General features: G+C 37.3%; 1 protein-coding gene across 1 annotated transcript in view; it reads left to right on the plus strand.

Moving 5' to 3' along the window:
- The window catches only part of LOC120233266 (ATP-binding cassette sub-family A member 3-like), a 130,802-nt gene that overhangs the window by 64,436 nt on the left and 49,829 nt on the right, over positions 1–16,537 (plus strand). Inside the window, exons 15-17 of the mRNA XM_039234412.1 lie at positions 10,929–11,175; positions 11,317–11,521; positions 13,203–13,422. Coding sequence (XP_039090343.1) covers positions 10,929–11,175; positions 11,317–11,521; positions 13,203–13,422 — 672 coding nt within the window. The remainder of the gene's footprint in view (positions 1–10,928; positions 11,176–11,316; positions 11,522–13,202; positions 13,423–16,537) is intronic.

Genomic DNA, 16,537 nt, shown 5'->3' on the forward strand with positions numbered 1-16,537 from the left:
ACATCTGAAGGTTGTCCTTCAGGCTACTGTATTCATCTTTTAAAAACAGGTGGCTGAAGATTTAAAAGACTGGCTCCTCAGAACTAATTTCTTAAAGGTAGTATAAATGATTATACTTAGTTTGTTCAATGCTTCCCTTCGGTAAAAACCATAATAAACACTCTATATTATCTTTCTTAATAGTAAAAGCAACCCTTTTGTGTGGCTTATTTGTTAACTATTCCTATGTAGCAAATTACTCCAAAACTTAGTAAAATGGAAAATTTTAATTATTTCATATGAAATGAACTTCTTTTCCCACAAAAGCAACAAAAATACTTGGAAAACAATTTCTTTAAATCAGCCAATAAGAACACTGGAAATTAACCAAAAGCATAGAACAAACTTAAAAGGAGTATATCCAAAAAACAAAAGAAAGAAACAAAGAAACAAAGAAGAAAAAAAGCATACCAAACCTCTATAAAAACAGTAGTAAAGGTCCGTGGCATTTTAACTTAGAATTATTCCTGTCACACTCCCTCTTCAGATCATGGTAGCTATGAAAAGCCTTGAGTTGATTGAAAGAACTGATCCATTTAGAGCTGTGTTAAAAGCCCCATTCCTAGAGCACTATCAATACTTTGACTAAAATAGCAGGTCCCTGAAAAAAACTCCATACCCAGGTGATTATTGCTATTGGATTTGAATCAGGGCTTAGCTTTCTGGAAAAAGCCCTATCCCTAGGGCATGAATAAAAACAATTGCAGTCTGCTGGTAACATCATCACATTTGGCTAAGACTGTGATTTCAGTTGTGCCAAGTAAGAGCCTAACCAGAAATTAATTTTGAGGGAATACCTAGAGAGCTAGATAAAAGTGAACTTTGAAAAATTCTGACATTCCTGAGGATATTAAAGTCTCAGAATAGTAGGGAAGAAGACTCCAGTCAGAAACCTTTAGTTGATGTTGAGACCCTGTCAAGCAAGAAATTAGAAGTTGAGGCCAACCTGTAAACTGTCTTAAATTTGAAGGTGTGCCTTCATACACAGATCCTTTTGACAAAGAATGGAAGACTTACTAGCTCTAGGCATTTAAAAAAATCTTTTAGCAGATTACTAAAGTATACTGACCCAGGAATGATTTCTAAGATACAGTTTTAAAAATAAAAGCCAGATTCTTTTTAAGCCTGTCAAAGAAACAAGTGGCTGCACATGGTAAAGGATACAGAATCTACAGAATTAGTCCACATAAGTCACTAACCAAATGAACAGTGACAAGTTAAGGAGGAAAAAAAAAGACAGGAACAGCAAACAAGGGATGGGGAGGGGAGTTCAGGTACCAGAGTTCTTACACTATTTATCTTACATGTCCAGTTTCCACAACAGCAGCAATAACAGAAAGGGAATTAGGGCTGAATTGTGTCCCTTCAGAATTCATAAATTGAAGTCCTACCCCCAAGTGCCTCAGATTGTGTCTATACTTGGATACAGGTTCTTTAAGGAAATAATTAAGTTAAATTTACTTAGGTCATTAGGGTAGGCCCTAATCCAGTCTGACTGATATCCTTATCAGAAAAGATTAGGGGGTGTTATGTAGAAACTAATTTGACAATAAACTATTTGTAAAAAAAAAAAAAAAGAAAAAAGAAAGAAAAGAAAAGATTAGGGGGTACCTGGGTGACTAAATTAGTTAAGCCTCCAACTCTAGATTTCAGCTCAGGTCATGATTGAGCCCTGCATCCGGCTGTGCTGACAGCATGGAGCCTGTTTGGGATTCTCTCTCTCCCTCTCTCTCTGCCCCTCAATTACAAACCAAGGAGAAAAAGGTTTCAGGAGAAAATAACCTTGCTGACATGTTGACTTGGACTTCTAGCCTCTAGAACTGTGGGGGAAAAAATGTGTTATTTAAGCCACCCATACTGTGGTACTTTCTCATGGCTGCCCCAGAAAATTAATACAGGAAGAAACAATCATATGACCTGTATACAGGGAGAAGAAAAAGCCGGTAGTTGTCCTTGAGTGAAGCCAGATATTAAACTTAGTACACAAAGACTTTAAATCAGCTGTCACAAATATTTTCAAAGTACTAAAGGAAATTTGTTTAAAGAATTCAATTATAGTAACTATGTCTCCATAAAGAGAATATTAATCAAGAAACAAATCATTTTTTTAAAGTTTATTTATTTTATTTATTTTGAGAGAGAGGAAGGGGTGGGGAAGGGAGAGAGAGAATTCCAAGCAGGCTCCATGCTGTCAGTGCAGATGTGGGGATTAATCTCACAAATTGTGAGATCATGACCTGAGCTGAAATCAAGAGTCAGACACTTAACCAACTGAGCTATCCAGGCGCCCCAAGAAACAAATCATTTTTAAAAAATAAATGGAGATTTTGTAGTTGAAAAGCATGACTGAGAGAAAAATAAGTGGAAGGAAAATAGAGTAGGACTCTGTCCCACATTTTCAACTAGACACTATCCACATCTAAGTCAACAAACAAGAGAGCAATCTAAAGACTGGCAGAACAAACCACAACTAAATATAGAGAAGCTGCATCTGAAAGGTTAGGAAGGTCAGAACAGCAGAGGGAACCTGCCTGCAACAGGGAGGGAGCTGTAAGAGTAGAAAAGTCAGAGAAAGGGGCCCTTACACAGGGAAAACTAATCTAATGTCTAGTCTAAAGGCCAATTTAAATATTTGCCTTTAAAAACCATAGGGGCTGAATTCCATGAGTTTACAAAACCAGTGGTACTTGGAGCCCAGAGCTTTAAAAGTATGTTGACTAAGCACTGGGTGAGCCAGAATGGTGAGTGATAGCTCAGTCACAGTCCTTAAAGACAGAAGCCTACATGGCAAGGCAACGTAAATATGTCAGTTTATACAATGCTGGGGGCAAATGGGAGACAGTAAACGCTGACTGTAGAATGTGTTTAAGGACTTCAAAAATGAAGAAGCTGACAGGCACTGTTTTTACCCTTACACCCCAGCATAAACACAGAGCCACCTGAGAGAGTCAGGGGCTACATAGACTTTTGCTGTTGCTTTACTCTCAAGTTCTCCAGCTAGCATACTCCCTCAGAGCTGGCCTACCTGGGTCCCACTAACACCACAGAGAGCAGACACAACCCACAACATGCAGAAAGTCTGTGCAGACAGTTGCACTGAAAGGAAAAGTGACTCATACAGAACAGGGGTAAGCAACACAGGACACTCTCATAAAGTGCCAGGTTCTGCTGAACAGGAGACACTACACTGCAAGGCACTCCAGGACCTCTTCTTCATAAAGTGACTATTTTCAAGAGCAGAAGACACAGATGACTTTCTTAAGACAGAGAAATAGACACTGAGAGGTAGACAAAATGAAGGGACAGAAATTTATCCCAAGTAAAAGAACAGGACAAGGCCACAGCCAGAGATCTAAGGGAAACAGAGATATAAGTAACATGACTGATAAAGAGTTTAAAGCAGTGATCATAAGGATGCTCACTGGACTTGAGAAGGGTGGAAAATATGAGTGAGACTCTTATCACAGAGATAAGGAGTAACAGCAGAGATAAAGGCAAAAGAAATGAAATCAGAAACATGCTTGATGGAATGAACAACAGGATGGAAGAATAGAGGAATGACTTAGTGACCTAGAAAACACAGTAATAGTAATCAAGCTGAACAAAAAAGAGAAAAAGTAATTATGCAACACAAGAATAGACAGAGAACTCAATGACTCCATCAAATGTAATAGCATTCACATTATAGGAGTCCTAGAAGAGGGAGAGAAAAGGGGGCAGAAAATTTATTTGAGTAAATAATAGCTAAAAATTTCATTAATCTGGGGAAGAAAACAGATATCCAGATCCAGGAGACACAAAAAACTTCAACAAAATCAACAAAAGCAGACCCACACCAAGGCATGTTGTAATTAAATTTACAAAATATAGTGATTAAGGAACCTAAAATCAGAAAGACAAAGGAACTCGTTAACTGAAAAAGGAAAACCCATAAGGATAGCAGAAGATTTTTTCAACAGAAACTTTGCAATCCAGAAGGGAGTGCCCTGGTATATTCAAAGTGCTGATAGGGAAAAATCTGTGGTGAAGAAACTATATCCAGCAAGGCCATCATTCAGAAAAGAAAGAGAGACAAACAAAAACTAAAAGAGCTGTTAACCACTCAACCAGCTCTATGAGAAATATTAAAGGGGACTCTTTGAATGAAAAGGAGAGACTAAAAGTGACAAAGACAAGGGATCAGAGAAAATCTTCAGAAACAATGACAAAACAGGTAATAAAATGACAATAAATAGGTATCTGTCAATAATTTATTTAATTATAAATGTATTAGATGCTCCAATCAAAGACATAAGATGTCAGATTTGATTTTAAAAAAAAAAGGGGGGGAGGGGAGGTCGGGCACCTGGATGGCTCCGTTAAGCATCCGACTTTGTCTCAGGTCATGATCTCACAGTTCATGAGTTCAAGCCCTGCGTCAGGCTTTGTGCTCATAGCTCAGTACTTGGAGCCTGCTTCAGATTCTGTGTCTCTTTCCCTCTCTGTTCCTCCCCTACTCTCACCTATCTCTTGCTCTCTCTCTTTATGAGTGCATATGAACATTCTCCAGAATAGATCACATATCAGGTAATAGCAGGTCTCAATAAATATAAAAAGACTGAAATTATACCATGCATATTTTCTGACCGCAATGTTGTGAATCTAGAAGTCAACCACAAGAAAAAAATCTGGAAAGACCACAAATGCATGAAGGTTAAAGAACATGCTACTATACAATGAATGGGTCAGCTAGGAGATTAAAGAAAAAATTTAAAAGTACATGGAAACAAATCAAAATGAGAACACAATAGTTCAAAACCTTTGGGATGCAACAAAAGCAATCCTAAGTGGGAAATATACAGCAATACAGGCCTACTTCAAGAAGTAGGAAGAATCTCAATCTAACCTTACACCTAAAGGAGGTGGCAAAAAAATAACAAATCAAGCCTAATACCAGCAGAAGAAAAAAATGATAAAGATTACCACAGAAATAAATTATATAGAAGCTAAAAGAAAAAAGCAATAGATCAATAAAACCAGGAGCTGGTTCATTGAAGTTTTTAATGAAATCAGTAAACCCCTAGCCAGACTTATCAAGAAAAACAGAGAGATTACTCAAATAAAATCACAAATGAGAAAGGAGAAATAACAACCAAAACCACAGAAATACTAACAACCTTAAGAGAATGCTATGAAAAACTATATGCCAACAAATTTGACAACCTGGAAGAAACGGATAAATTCCTACAAACATATAAATTACCAAAATTGAAACAGGAAGAAATAGAAAATGTGAACAACAAAGAAATTGAATCAGTAATCAAAAACTCCCAACAAACAAAAGTTCAGGACCAGAAGACTTCACAGGGGAATTCTTCCAAACATTTAAAGAAGAGTTAACACCAATTCTTCTCAAACTATTCCAAAAAATAGAAAAGGAAGGAAAATTTCCAAACTCATCCTATAAGACCAGCATTACCCTAATACTGGATGAAGACACCATGAAAAAAGAGAACTACAGGCCAATTATCCACAAAATACTAGCAAACTGAATCCAACAATACATTTACAAAATCATTCACCACAATCAGGTCAGATTTATTCTTGGGTTGCAAAGGGTGGTTCAATATTTGCAAATCAATCAACGTGATATACCACACAAATAAAAGATAACCATATGATCATTCCAGTAGATGCAGAAAAAGCATTTGACAAAGTACAACGTCATTCATGATAAAAAAAAAAAACTCAATAAAATAAGGTTATAGAGAACATATCTCAACACAATATAAGTCATCTATGAAAACCTCACAGTTAATATCATCCTAAATGGGTTAGAATGGGAAGCTTTATCTCTGTGGTCAGGAACAAGACAGGGATGTCCGCTCTTACTACATTTATTCAACATAGTACTGGAAGTCCTAGTTGCAGCATTCAGACAACGAAAAGAAATAAAAACCATCCAAATCAGTAAGAAAGGAGTGAAACTTTCACTATTGGCAGATGACTTGATACTATATATAGAAAACCTGAAAGACTATAGAAGAAAACTGCACAAATCTGCACAGATCTAATGCACAGTCAGTAAAGTTGCAGGATACAAAATCAATGTACAGAAATCTGTTGTATTTATATAAATTAATAATGAAGTAACAGAAAGAAATTAATTTATTTTGTTCAGTGAGAGAAATCTTTAGCTGTGAACTTCTCAAATCTAGTCAACAGTTGACAGGTGTAACTGGATACATGACTTGTTGGCGAAATAACACTCACTAAGCTTGCTGTACATAGAAAATTAAAAATGATTTCTGGTCACACAGATCACTAAACCCCAAAAGTACCCAAGAATTATCAAGAGTCAGAGAAGCTCTGTAAGGAGCAAATCAGTTGGTCTATGTAAACACTGACCTGATTTTGGAAAAGAAGAACAAAGACCGTGAGTGTTTTCAGAAAAGGGACTATGTCCAAGCCATTCACGCTTTATTACAGAAGTCATCAGATGACATCTACAGAATGCCAAATTTCATAGCAACCATGTCAAAAGTGTACAGTTGGAGCTCAAAGTCTAGGAGAAAAATATCCAGCTAGAACAAACCTCATCAATGATTACACTTGGAAAGCAGCTTTCATGAGGGACAACACAAAAGCCTAGAAGCTTTCATGAGGGGCAACACAAAAGCCAATGATGTCTAACAGAAGCTCCAGATCTGTTAAAGTAGTAGGTGGTTATCAATGCCATATAATGGTCCAGTTCAATTGACTTGACAGTCTTGAGGCTGTAAGTTGAAAGAACATAGTTGACCTGAAGTGTAATGAGTAATCTAGTCATATGGCACATCCCAGAACAAATGCAGAAGGACTCTTAGGCGCTCAGGTGAATACTTAAAAGGGTCCGGTATTAGCTCAGAAAATTGAGAACCTAATGCTTGTGGGTCTGGTCACAATTTGATGATTGTTTAACTCCCTTCTCTTTTCCCTCCTATGGAAAGAGAAACTAGAATGGTGATGAGAAGAATGGAGCAAAATGGAGAGATGAAAAGAAACACAAATGTGTATATTTATACACATTTATCCATGGATGATTCAGAGATGTGTGCTCACATTCTTTGCGCAACCTCTGTTTCCTGGTCCTCTCAGTGTGGGCTTGGTCTATTCACTGCTGACATATGTTCCATATTTCCTTCCCATAACCTTCAATCACGATCTCAACTGTTCTCTCCATAGTTCATTATTTTAAGTTTTGGACAGTGAACATGTTTGGGAGGGAGGGGTATTCAGCCCAATTGTTAGCCCACGTTACTAAGTACTTTTACCTCTTCCAATAAAAATCCCACAGCAATTCACATACATTTAAAAAAAGCTAATGCCTACTCTCAAACTATTCCAAAAGCTAGAAAAAGAAGGAAAACTTCAAATTCATTTTATGACCCCAGCGTTATACTGCTACCAAAACTAGATAAAGACACCACTAAAAATGAGAACCACGGGCCAGTATCACTGATTAATACAGATGCAAAAATCCTCAACAACTAGCAAATAAAATCCAACAATATAGAAAAAAAAATTATTCACCACAAGCAAGTAGGATTTATTTCTGGGTTGTAAGCGTGGTTTAATATTCACAAATCAACGATGTGATACATCACATCAGCAGGAGAAAGGATAAGAACCATATGATCATTTCAATAGGGGAAGAAAAAGCATTTGACAAAGTACAACATCCATTCATAATAAAAATCCTCAACAAATTAAATTTAGAGAGAGCATTCCTCAACATAATAAAGACCATATATGAAAAATTCACAGCTAACATCATGGTCAGAAGAGAAAACTGAAAGCTTTCCCCCTAAGATCAGGAACAATGATCTTTCAACATAGTACTGGAAATCCTAGCCATGGCAGTCAGACAATGAAAAGAAATAAAAGACAAATACCATATGATTTCACTCATGTGGAACTGAAGAAACAAAACAAAGAAAAGGAAAAAAAATAAGAGACAAATTAAGAAGCAGACTCTCAATTATAGAGAACAAAATGATGGTTACTAGAGAGGTGGGTATGGGGGATGGGTTAATAAGGTGATGGGGCTTAAGGAATACACTTACCATGATTAGCACTGGGTGGTGTACAGAAGTTTTGACTTACTATTGTAAATTTTAAACCAATATTACACTGTATGTTAACTAACTGGAGTTAAAAACTAAAGCTTAAAAAATAAAAAACTTAGGAAAAGAAAAACATGACTGAACTTAAAAGTTTACCAGAGAGGTACAACAAAAGATTGGAATTGCCAGAAGAATGAATCAGCTACATTGAAAGTAGGTCAGTAAAGAGCATCTAGTCTGTGAAACAGAAAGAAGAAAAATGGGAGGAAAACAGAATTTCTGCTATATATGGAACAACAGCAAGCATGCCAACATATACATAATGAGAGTACCAGAGGTGAGGAGACTGATAAAGGGGCAGAAAAATAATTTGAAGAGATAATGACTGATAACTTCTCAGATTTGACAAAAATGTTAATCTTTACATACAAGCTCAATAAGTGTTAAATATGATTAACTCAAAGATATTTATACCTAGACACATCATAATCAAACTAATGAAAGTCAAAGAAAAAGAGTGCCTGGGTGGTTCAGTTGGTTAAGTGTCTGACTCTTGATCTCAATTCAGGTCTTGATCTCAGGGTTGTGAGTTCAGGCCCTGCACTGGGCTCCACACTGGGTGTGCAGTCTAAAGAAGAAGAAGAAGGAGAAGGAGAAGAAGGAAGAAGAAGGAAGAAGAAGGAAGAAGAAGGAGAAGAAGAAGAAGAAAGAAAATCTTGAAAGCAGAAGAGAGATATGACTTATTAGGGAATTATCAATAAGATTAATAGCTGACTTTTGTCAGAAAACATGGAAACCAGAAGAAAGTGGGATTACAAAAAAAGTGCTGAAAGAAAGAATTGTCAGTCAAGAATATTATAAACAGTACATTTCTCCCTCAAAATGAAGAAGAAATACTGACATTCCAAGGTAAAGACCAAGAGAGTTCATCACCAATAGACATTCCCTATAAAGTGATAAAGGAATTCTTCAGGCTGTAATAAAAGAACACTAGACAGTAACTCTGATCCATACAAAGAAATAAGAGCACTAGCTAAGATTTACCTAGGTAAATATAAATAGTATAGGTGTATAAACTCTTTTTTTCTAAATTATTTAAAATATAATTGCATAAAAATAGTTATAAATTGAAGTAGGAATAAAGAGTTTTTCAGACAAAAAATAGCTACAATAATGTGTGAAGGGGTTTATAATGTATAAAAGTGTATTTTATACTGTGATAATAGCACAGTAAAGGGAGGAGGAAAGGGAACGATATTGGAGCAAAATCTCTGTACACTATCAGAACACGTTGGTATTTATCTGAACTAATTAAATCAGGATTCATACTGCTATCCCTAGAGCAACCACTGAGAAAATAAACTTAAAAAAAAAAAAACAGTAAAACTGGGGTGCCTGAGTGGCTCAGTTGGTTGGGCATCTGACTTCAGGCTATGATCTCATGGTTCGTGAGTTCAGTCCCCACATCAGGTTCTGCATCAAAGTGCAGAGCCTGTTTGAGGTTCTCTCTGCCCCTTTCTCTTCCTCTTCCCCACTTGCCTTCTCTCTCTCAAAATAATAAATAAAAACAGTACGACAACAGCAACAACAAAGGAACTTAATTGGCATAGTAAAAAATATATATATGTGTTTGACATAAAGTAGCAATAGTAGGGAAACGGGAACAAAGAGATAAGACATAGAAAAGAAATAGAAAAATGGAAGATATGAATCATAGCATATCAATAACTACAGTAAATGTAAATGGAGTAAACACTCCAATGAAAAAGTCAGAGTTTTTCAGACTGAAATTTTAAAAAAATTTTTTTTAATGTTTTATATATGAGAGAGAGAGAGAGAGACAGCGTGAGCAGGGGAGGGTCAGAGAGAGAGACACACACAGAATCTGAAGCAGGCTCCAGGCTCTGAGCTAGCTGTCACCACAGAGCCCGACACGGGGCTCGAACCCACTAACCGTGAAATCATGACCTGAGCCGAAGTCGGTTGCTCAGCCGACTGAGCCACCCAGGCGCCCCAGACTGAAATTTTTTAACTCTCAACTTAGGTGAAGTTACCCCATTCCTATGGGGAGAAAACACAAATTACCAAAACTCACAATTGTATCAAAAACAATAAAATACTTAAAAATAAATTTAAGAAAATAAGTACAGGACTTGTGCACTGAAAATTATAAAATATAAGGGAATTTAAGTTCTAGATACTTGGAGAGATATTTCATGTCACAGATTGAAAGCCTGAATATTGTTAGGATAGAAAGTCTCTTCAAAGTTATCTATCGACTCAATGCAATTCTTTTTTTTTTTTTTGAGTCCTAATATTTATTTTATTTTATTTTATTTTTATTTTTTTTACAAATAGTTTGTTGTCAAATTAGTTTCCACATAACACTCAGTGCTCATCCCCATAAGTGTCCTCCTCTATGCCCATCCCCCCCTCCCTCCCACATCCATCAGTCCTCAGTTTTTGTCAGCATTCAAGAGACTCAATGCAATTCTTATCAAAATACCACAAGACTTTTTGCAGAAATGGCAAGGAAATCCAAAATGTATATGAAAATGCAAATGACCTAGAATAACCAAAATAATTTTGAAAGTCACTGTGTTTTCAAGTTGTAGACTCTATGGTGAGATTATTGTCGAGATTAGTGATAAAGTAGAATTCTTGAAGAGAAACATAAAGATTTGAAATAGCCATTGTGGGAGGTTGGGAGAGAAAAAAGGGGGAAAAATGTCTTTCCTCTTCAATATCAATAGTAGGTGATTTATTGGATGTTGACTCACTGATCAATTTCTTTCTTCATTTTAGGTAAGGTAACAAAACATATAATGGAAAATAAAGGATTTCATGAGTTCTCCATTATTGCAGTTTCCATTGAGGTTGAGAAAAACAAAACAGTATTTACTATTTTGTTCAATAATGAGGCATACCATTCAGCTGCAATATCACTGGCGGTGTTAGACAACATTCTTTTTATGTCACTTTCTGGTCCCAATGCTTCAATCAAAGTCTCCAACAAGCCTCAACCTGTCGCTCTTCATGGTTCCAACGTAAAGTATGTGTGACTTTCCTTTTATAGGAATTGAGCCTTAATATAGCCCTTGCTATCTGGCCATATACATTTGAATATAGCTACTGAAATCATTGCTTTCTACTTATTATTCATAATTTCTATCATTTATTTCATTCTCTGTAGACCTACAAATGGATTACAAATTGTAATATGTTTGGCTTTTGGCATGGCACTTGTGGTCGGTAGCTTTTGCCTTCAGACAGTGACTGAGAGAACCACGAAGGCAAAGCACATCCAGTTTGTGAGTGGGGTCTCTGTACTTACTTACTGGCTCTCTGCTCTTCTGTGGGATCTCATCTACTTCTCCATTCTCTGCTGCTTACTCCTGGTGAGTGTTACTGACATTGTATGAAGGCTTATTGTCCTATGTCACCCATAGGAAATATCTATTCAACTATTTGTTTCCTAAAATGAAACTTGCAAAGAAATGTGAAACTACTTTGGCTTATTATGCCAGAGTATACATTGTGGAAATCTCATTATGGAAATGTTCTCCGTCATATTTTTTCAATTGGAGAAAACATATTTCTTTGAAAAGTTTCTCTTGAATTGGCTTCCCATGTAATTGCTGGGCATTATTCCCTGGCCCAAAAACTACTCTAAAAAAATAAGGGCTATTATTTGTCACTTGTCCCTCACTACTCATATAGATAAGTCACATCTCTCTAATTCCCAGTGCAGAGCCCTCTGGTAAAATGGGGCTGCAGTACACAGTTTCTTTTTTTTTCTTTTTTTTTATAGTTTAACTTTGTCAACTTGGTTTACATATAATACCCAGTGCTCATCCCCACAAGTGCCCTCCTCCATGCCCATCACCCCCCTTCCTCTCTCCCCACCCCCATCAGCCCTCATTTTGTTCTCAGCAATCAAGAGTTTCTCATGGTTTGCCTCCCTCCCTCTCCCCAACTATTTTTCCCCTTCTTCTCTCGCTTCGTCCCCTGTTAACTTCCTCCTAATCCACCTATATGTGCAAACATATGGTATTTGTCATTCTCTGCCTGACTTATTTCGCTCAGCATAACACCCTCTAGTTCCATCCATGTTGCTACAAATGGCCAGATTTCATTCTTTCTCATTGCCATGTAGTATTCCATAGTATAAATAAACCACATATTCATGATCCATTAATCAGTTGATGGACACTTAGGATCTTTCCAAATTTTGGCTATTGTTGAGAGTGCTGCTATGAACATTGGGGTACATGTGCCCCTATGGATCAGCACTCCTGTATCCCTTGAGTAAATTCCTAGCAGTGCTAGTGATGGGTCATAGGGGAGTTCTATTGTTAATTATTTGAGGAACCTCCATACTGTTTTCCAGAGGGGTTACACCAGCTTACATTCCCACCAACAGTGTAGGAGGGTGCCCTTTTCTCCACATTCTCGCAAGCATCTAGAGTCTCCTGATTTGTTCATTTTAGCCACTCTGACTGGCATGAGGTGGTACCTCAGTTCAGTACACAGTTTAGAATTGTGAATTAAGTCAGGCTTCCTGTCACTATTCACCACCAGCACCCTCCCCCACTCCCACTCCACCACTTTCATACTCCAAATTCAAGCTGGCTGAGTCTGCAAACAGAACTAGTATTTACTCAGGCACTCAATCTTAGACATCGAGGGTATGGTATACAGAGCAAGCAAGGATGGTATAGCATCTTTGAATATGATGTTTTGCTCATTACTGAACTTTGCAACTTTTTAATTTTATTTTAGTTGGATATTTGAGGGTGAGGGAGATGTGAAGGTAAATAATTGGGGTAAACACATGGATACAGGGGTAAACACATGGACAAAGGAGGTAAAGTTCCTTTCTATACAAGAGGTACTGGGGGAAGAGGTAGTTTACTTCAAGTTCACAAGCTAAGGCTTTTTTTTTTTAATGGCTAAAGTGATTTAAGTAATGAATAGTTCTGTGCTCTCATGAAGGCAGTGCTTGCTGTTTTCTAAGTGTTCTGGCTTGACTTGCACAATGTCCTTCACTTGCACTTACCTCTGCACTCTGTGTCTCAGGTAGTGTTCACGTTCTGCAAAGTGGATGCATTTGTTACAAATTACAACTTTCTGGACACAATGATGATCCTTTTGCTGTATGGTTGGTCTGTTGTTCCTCTTATGTATCTTGGAAGCTTCCTGTTTTCTAGTAGTACTGCTGCCTACATCAAGCTCACCCTCTTTAACTACTTTTCAACTATTTTCAGTCTCAGCATATACTTCATAAGACAATACCATGGTAAGGACATCACACAATTTTCCCTTTCCCCACAAAATACATTAGATAAATGAAAATGAAAGAACTTGAGGATAAAAATAATAATTGCTAAATACTTGCTTTCCAAGAATATGAAAACCTGTGCTTTTTGGAAATTAGCAAATATTTATCAAGTGGGCATGTTGAGAGATAGAGATTGAATGAGAGAAGGAGGGAGAAAGGAAATGGGGAAGAGAAAGGAAGAAAGAAAAAGAAAATTTAAGCCCTTTAAAGGAGCTGGACTCAGTATCACTCTAGCCTCATGAAGAAAGAGTTAGAAGAGTAAGAGGTTACAAGTGTGCAGAAGATTTATTTCTTTTGAGAGATCCTCCCCACCCCCACCTTGAGACATGATTCTTCAGTTTTTACCATCTTTAGCACTTTGGAGCAAGGTGAGGAGACTGGTGAGTGGAAGGTCTTATGGAATGAGTCTTCCCTAATTTAATGAAACATATCATCTTGAGCCTCCTAAGGAGAATTTTCTTCCGGAGGAAACAATAAAATGTGCAACAAATACAGAAAAACCTTGGTTTGTGAGCATAATTCGTTCTGGAAACATGTTTGTAATCCAAAGCACTTGTACCTCAAAACGAATTTCAAGACCTATTGGCTCAGTTGTGATCATGTGATGTTTGGCATCACATACTACTCATATTGCAAGACATCGCTCATTTATCAAGTTAAAATTTATTAGAAATCTTTGCTCATCTTGTGGAACACTCGCAGAATAAGTTACTTGCAATCCAAGGTTTTACTGTATAATCGTCATTAAAAATTTCCCTACCTTTCAGGCCAGGTTTCAGCAGGATTCCAGGAGTTGGATTTTCCCATTTTCCTTCTCTGATTATGAAATTTAAGCAAAGGTGGACTCTGCTGGTGATGATCACAAATAGGATTTATTTATTTGTTTTTATAACATTCCTTTTTAAATTTCTCTATAAACATGAATTTTGAAGTGTATTCATCTACTCAACCCTGCTTTAAGTGGCAGAACCCTACTAAAAGAGGCTTCCAGATTCATTCCCAAATGTTATGCCTTGGCCTTCCACAAAATGAAACCGAGTGTGTGAACCAGGCATAGCTTTTTTATTCTTTTGTACACCTCCCCAAGGAGTAGTATCATGCTATGTGGGGAAGACTTGAGCCCCTGAATAGTAGGCTAAAAATCAAGTAGGAGTTATGCATTCTTGCTCATTCTCTAAAATAATGATACTGTTGTCAATCACTTTTATATTACATATAGATTCTACCAGTGGTCTGCCTTATTAATTGTTCATGTTACCCATTCTGCCTTGTGTATATTTCTTTTGTAAAATTTTCCTCTGCTAGTAACTTAAAACCTTAGGACCCTTTCACCAACATCCACTTATTTTACTTGACCCCAGGTAGAACTGAAGGATATTTCTCATAGCAGGCTGTCCATCCCTTCTCCCTCAATGAATCCTCTTCCCTATAGACAGCCAGATTATAAATTCCTCAGATTCTCCTAACAGAAGGTAAGAGTGGAGTAGAATGTCCATTATATAAATTTAATGTCCATTAAATGAATTATTATATTCATTTCTGAGACTTTATTGTCTGGCCATGGTGTATTATCTTAATCTAGAGGAATCAGCACTATCTACCACCTGGGGCATACTAAAGTAGCAACCTTGATTTTGCTTTATCTAAAACCCAGATACTATGGGCTTTCTGAATTCCAGCATCTAATAATGATGACTCTTCTCTTGGAGTGTGGTTTAATGGATCTGTTGATTTTCTTCTTGGATTAAGATAAAATCTATCTGCAAGAGACCCTGTGTTTAGAAAATCCATTTCTGTGGTTGAAAAAAAAAAAATCTGACTAGCATTCTGTCCCTGTTTCTTGTTGTGGTAATGTTTCCCACCTTGTTTCTAATAGTTAAGTTGTGCCACCTGGCTTCTACTTTCTAGGTTCCTATTATTCCTGCTGATATCAAGGAATTAAATTCCATTGCAACAAACCTTACCATGGTCTTCACTCTATAGATGACAGTCAAACAGAGCTCTTTTACTGAAGTATAACTTGGAAAAAGAAAAGCCCAGAGACCATAAAGGCACACAGCTTGATAAATTTTCACAAAGTGAACCTACTAGTGAAACATCCCTCTTCCCAGCCAGGGTTTCGCATGAGCCTAGACCAACCAGAAGCCAGCAAGTAAAGAAGTCCCTTCATTTAGTGTATACACATAATCCTCCCAGGACACAAAATGTAATGGAGAAGGGTGGAGTATTGATTTGAAGGGACAAATAGAAGAAATGTCACACAGGCTATTGGATTTGGCAAGTAGAATTTCAGTGTAGATTTCCATGTTCAGAGGATGAAGGAATGAAAATGGTGAGTTGGGAGTGCCTGGGTGGCTCAGTAGGTCAAAAACCAGACTGTTGATCTAGCTCAAACCTTCATCTGAGAGTCGTGAGTTCAAGCCCTGCATCTGGCTCCATGCCAGGCCACTGGGAGTGGAACCTACTTAAAAAGAAAAGAAAATAGTGAATTGAACTCCCACTTAAAATAACAACAAACACTAGATTTAAAACTGGGAGTTTTTTGCAAACAATTCTCTTTTGGTTTGTTTCAGGTATAGAATTTAGTGATTCATCTCTTACATACAGTACCTCAGTACTCATCACAACAAGTGCCCTCCATAATACCCATCACCCTTTTAGCCCATCCTCCACCTACCTTCCATCCAGCAACCCTCTGTTTGTTCCCTGTAGTTAAAAGTCTGTTTCCCGGTTTGCCTCTCTCTCCCCCCCAACCATGTTCATCTGTTTTTTCTTAAATCCCACACATGAGTGAAATCATAGGGTATTTGTCTTTCTCTGAATGACTTGTTTCACTTAACATAATACTCTCTAGCTCCATCCATGTTATGGCAAATAGCAAGATTTTATTTGTTTAAGTTTATTCACTTATTTTGAGAGAGACAGAGAGAGCAAGCAAGGGAGGGGCAGAGAAACAGGGAGACAGAAAATCCCAAGCAGGTTCCACACTGTCAGCACAGAGCCTGATGCAGGTCTTGAACTCATGAACTGTGAAATCGTGACCTGAGCCGAAACCTAGAGTTGGACACTTAAC

The sequence above is a fragment of the Hyaena hyaena genome, unplaced genomic scaffold (genome assembly GCF_003009895.1).
Source record: "Hyaena hyaena isolate Hyena2069 unplaced genomic scaffold, ASM300989v1 scaffold_88, whole genome shotgun sequence".
NCBI lineage: Eukaryota > Metazoa > Chordata > Mammalia > Carnivora > Hyaenidae > Hyaena > Hyaena hyaena.